The sequence below is a fragment of the Hyalella azteca genome, unplaced genomic scaffold (assembly GCF_000764305.2).
Source record: "Hyalella azteca isolate HAZT.00-mixed unplaced genomic scaffold, Hazt_2.0.2 contig3724, whole genome shotgun sequence".
In the NCBI taxonomy this organism is placed as follows: domain Eukaryota; kingdom Metazoa; phylum Arthropoda; class Malacostraca; order Amphipoda; family Hyalellidae; genus Hyalella; species Hyalella azteca.
This window is the reverse complement of record NW_025933964.1, coordinates 1-2,184: the sequence shown is the minus strand read 5'-3', so window position 1 is coordinate 2,184 and position 2,184 is coordinate 1. Positions and strand designations below refer to the sequence as shown.

Sequence of the window (2,184 nt, the reverse complement as noted above, 5' to 3'; positions counted from 1 at the left end):
GTAACGTACCCGTTACACTGTACCATTGTAATTGTATTGTAACGTACCCGTTACACTGTACTATTGTAATTACATTGTACCGTACCCGTTACACTAAACTATTGCGATTGTATTCTAACGAACCCGTTATATTGAACTATTGTAATTACATTGTAACGTACCCGTTACATTGTACTATTTTGAATGTATTGTAACGAACCCGTTACACTGCAATATTATATTGCAACGTGCCCGTTACATTGCACTATCGTAATTACATTGTAACATAGCCGTTACATTGTACTATTGTTAGTGCCCGTAACGTTCCCGTTACATTGCACTAATGTAATTACATTGTAACGTACCCGTTACATTGTTCTATTATAATTTACTATTGCCAGGGCCGTGGTGACGTTCATGTACTATGGCTTGTCGCTGAACTCGAGCAACATCGGAGGCAACATCTTCGTCAACTTCATACTCACGATGCTTATAGAAATTCCCTCGTATTTCTTCGCTTGGTGGGCGCTCGACAGGTCTGTTCAGGCTAATATTTCTGGATTTTTTAGCGCATTTTTTCAGTTATTAAAAAAGACGCTATTGTGCTCGTCATGTCCGTCTGTCCGTCCGTCTGTCGGTCCGTCCGTCTGTCGGTCCGTCCGTCTGTCGGTCCGTCCGTCGGTCCGTCCGTCCGTCCGTCTGTCTGTCCGTCTGTCGGTCCTTCCGTCCGTCTGTCTGTCCGTGACTTCACCGATGGGTGGACGAGAAAATGTGCTCTTTGTCACTCACTGCAGTGAGCACTGGTCAATTTTTTTTTGTATCTGAGAATTGAATTTTTTATTGGTAGTAGAATTTGTTTTGCTGCGTAGATTCAAAGGACCGTATGAAATGTTCATTTAATAATTAAGTTTAATTTGTTATAGTTAGAATTATTAATTGAATTCATTCATTCATTTACCTATTACTACAAAATTGTTAAACATTTAAATATCTATCTACTCGACTGAGTTTTTGCGATGGTTTTGTTGCAAATATTGGAAATAAACAATTAGTATTAAAAAATAATAAGCACACGATCGATAGGTAATCGCGGCTTATGATAATAAAAGCTCACACACTTTATTTTTCGCTGGAACAAATTATCTTTTATATTTCTTTTATATTTCTGTTATGGTTATATTTCAGACAAAGAATGAATATTCGAATATATGTAATATTGTACACTGGTATAAAAAACGGTGAAAAAATGGTCCCACCGGCATCCTAGTGGCCGGTCGCCCGTGAACATGAACAGTTTCGCCGTTTCTATCAGATGTTTTACGGATTTCTGGTGTTAAATTGAAATAAAAACGGTGAAACGGTGTTTCTTTTCACGTGCCGACCGTCCACTGAAACGCCGGTAATACCGTTAACGGTCATTTTTTTTCTAACAGTGTACATTGACCCAACAGAATGGGGCGCAAGGGGACCCTGATGTTTACCTTCCTCCTTGGAGGCACCTCATGCGTCATCGCGGGGCTCTTACCTAAAGGTGGATCCTTGTTTATACTATTCTTTATATATCATCTATATCTTTCTATATGTATCTGTATTGGTTTTTAGTTTCCAATAAGTTATGAACGAAAAATCCACGTTATCATGTCGTTAATACCGTATCTCCTATAAAGATAATACAATCTTTTATGGGACTTATCTCACTTATGTGGCTTCGTATAAAAAAGACCTATTCAGAGCATATGACGTCGAGACAACGTTTAATAGACGTAAATTTAACGTATAAATATTGAATAAACGTTGATTAGACGTGTAGCTAATGCCAGAGTTGCTAATGCGCGGGTGTAGGGACCGCGGTCGACTTCAGCGTCGTCGTAATGACGATGATATCACCACTAATGACGATGCTACCACTAATTACCTTAATGACCCCCAGACCAGCATGTCGTCATCATGACGATGATATCACCACTAATGACGATGCTACCACTAATTACCTTCATGACCCCCAGACCAGCACGTCGTCATCATGACGATGATAACCACTAATGACGTTCATGACCCCCCAGACCAGCACGTCATCATCATGACGATGATAACACTAATGACGTTCATGACCCCCCAGACCAGCACGTCGTCATCATGACGATGATAACCACTAATTACGTTCATGACCCTTCAGACCAGCACGTCGTCATCATGACGATGATA

The 2,184-nt window shown here is 40.1% G+C and overlaps 1 protein-coding gene across 1 annotated transcript; it reads left to right on the top strand.

Annotated features, from left to right (window-relative positions):
• Positions 1-380: 380 nt before the first annotated feature.
• Positions 381-2,012, top strand: LOC108679843 (organic cation transporter-like protein; the record flags this gene model as incomplete). The annotated part of the gene is given in 3 exon segments (XM_018168571.1): positions 381-515; positions 1,431-1,510; positions 1,986-2,012. Coding segments are annotated over 3 exon segments (242 nt in total), but the record flags the coding sequence as incomplete, so codon positions are not given.
• Between the last annotated feature and the right edge of the window lie 172 nt (positions 2,013-2,184).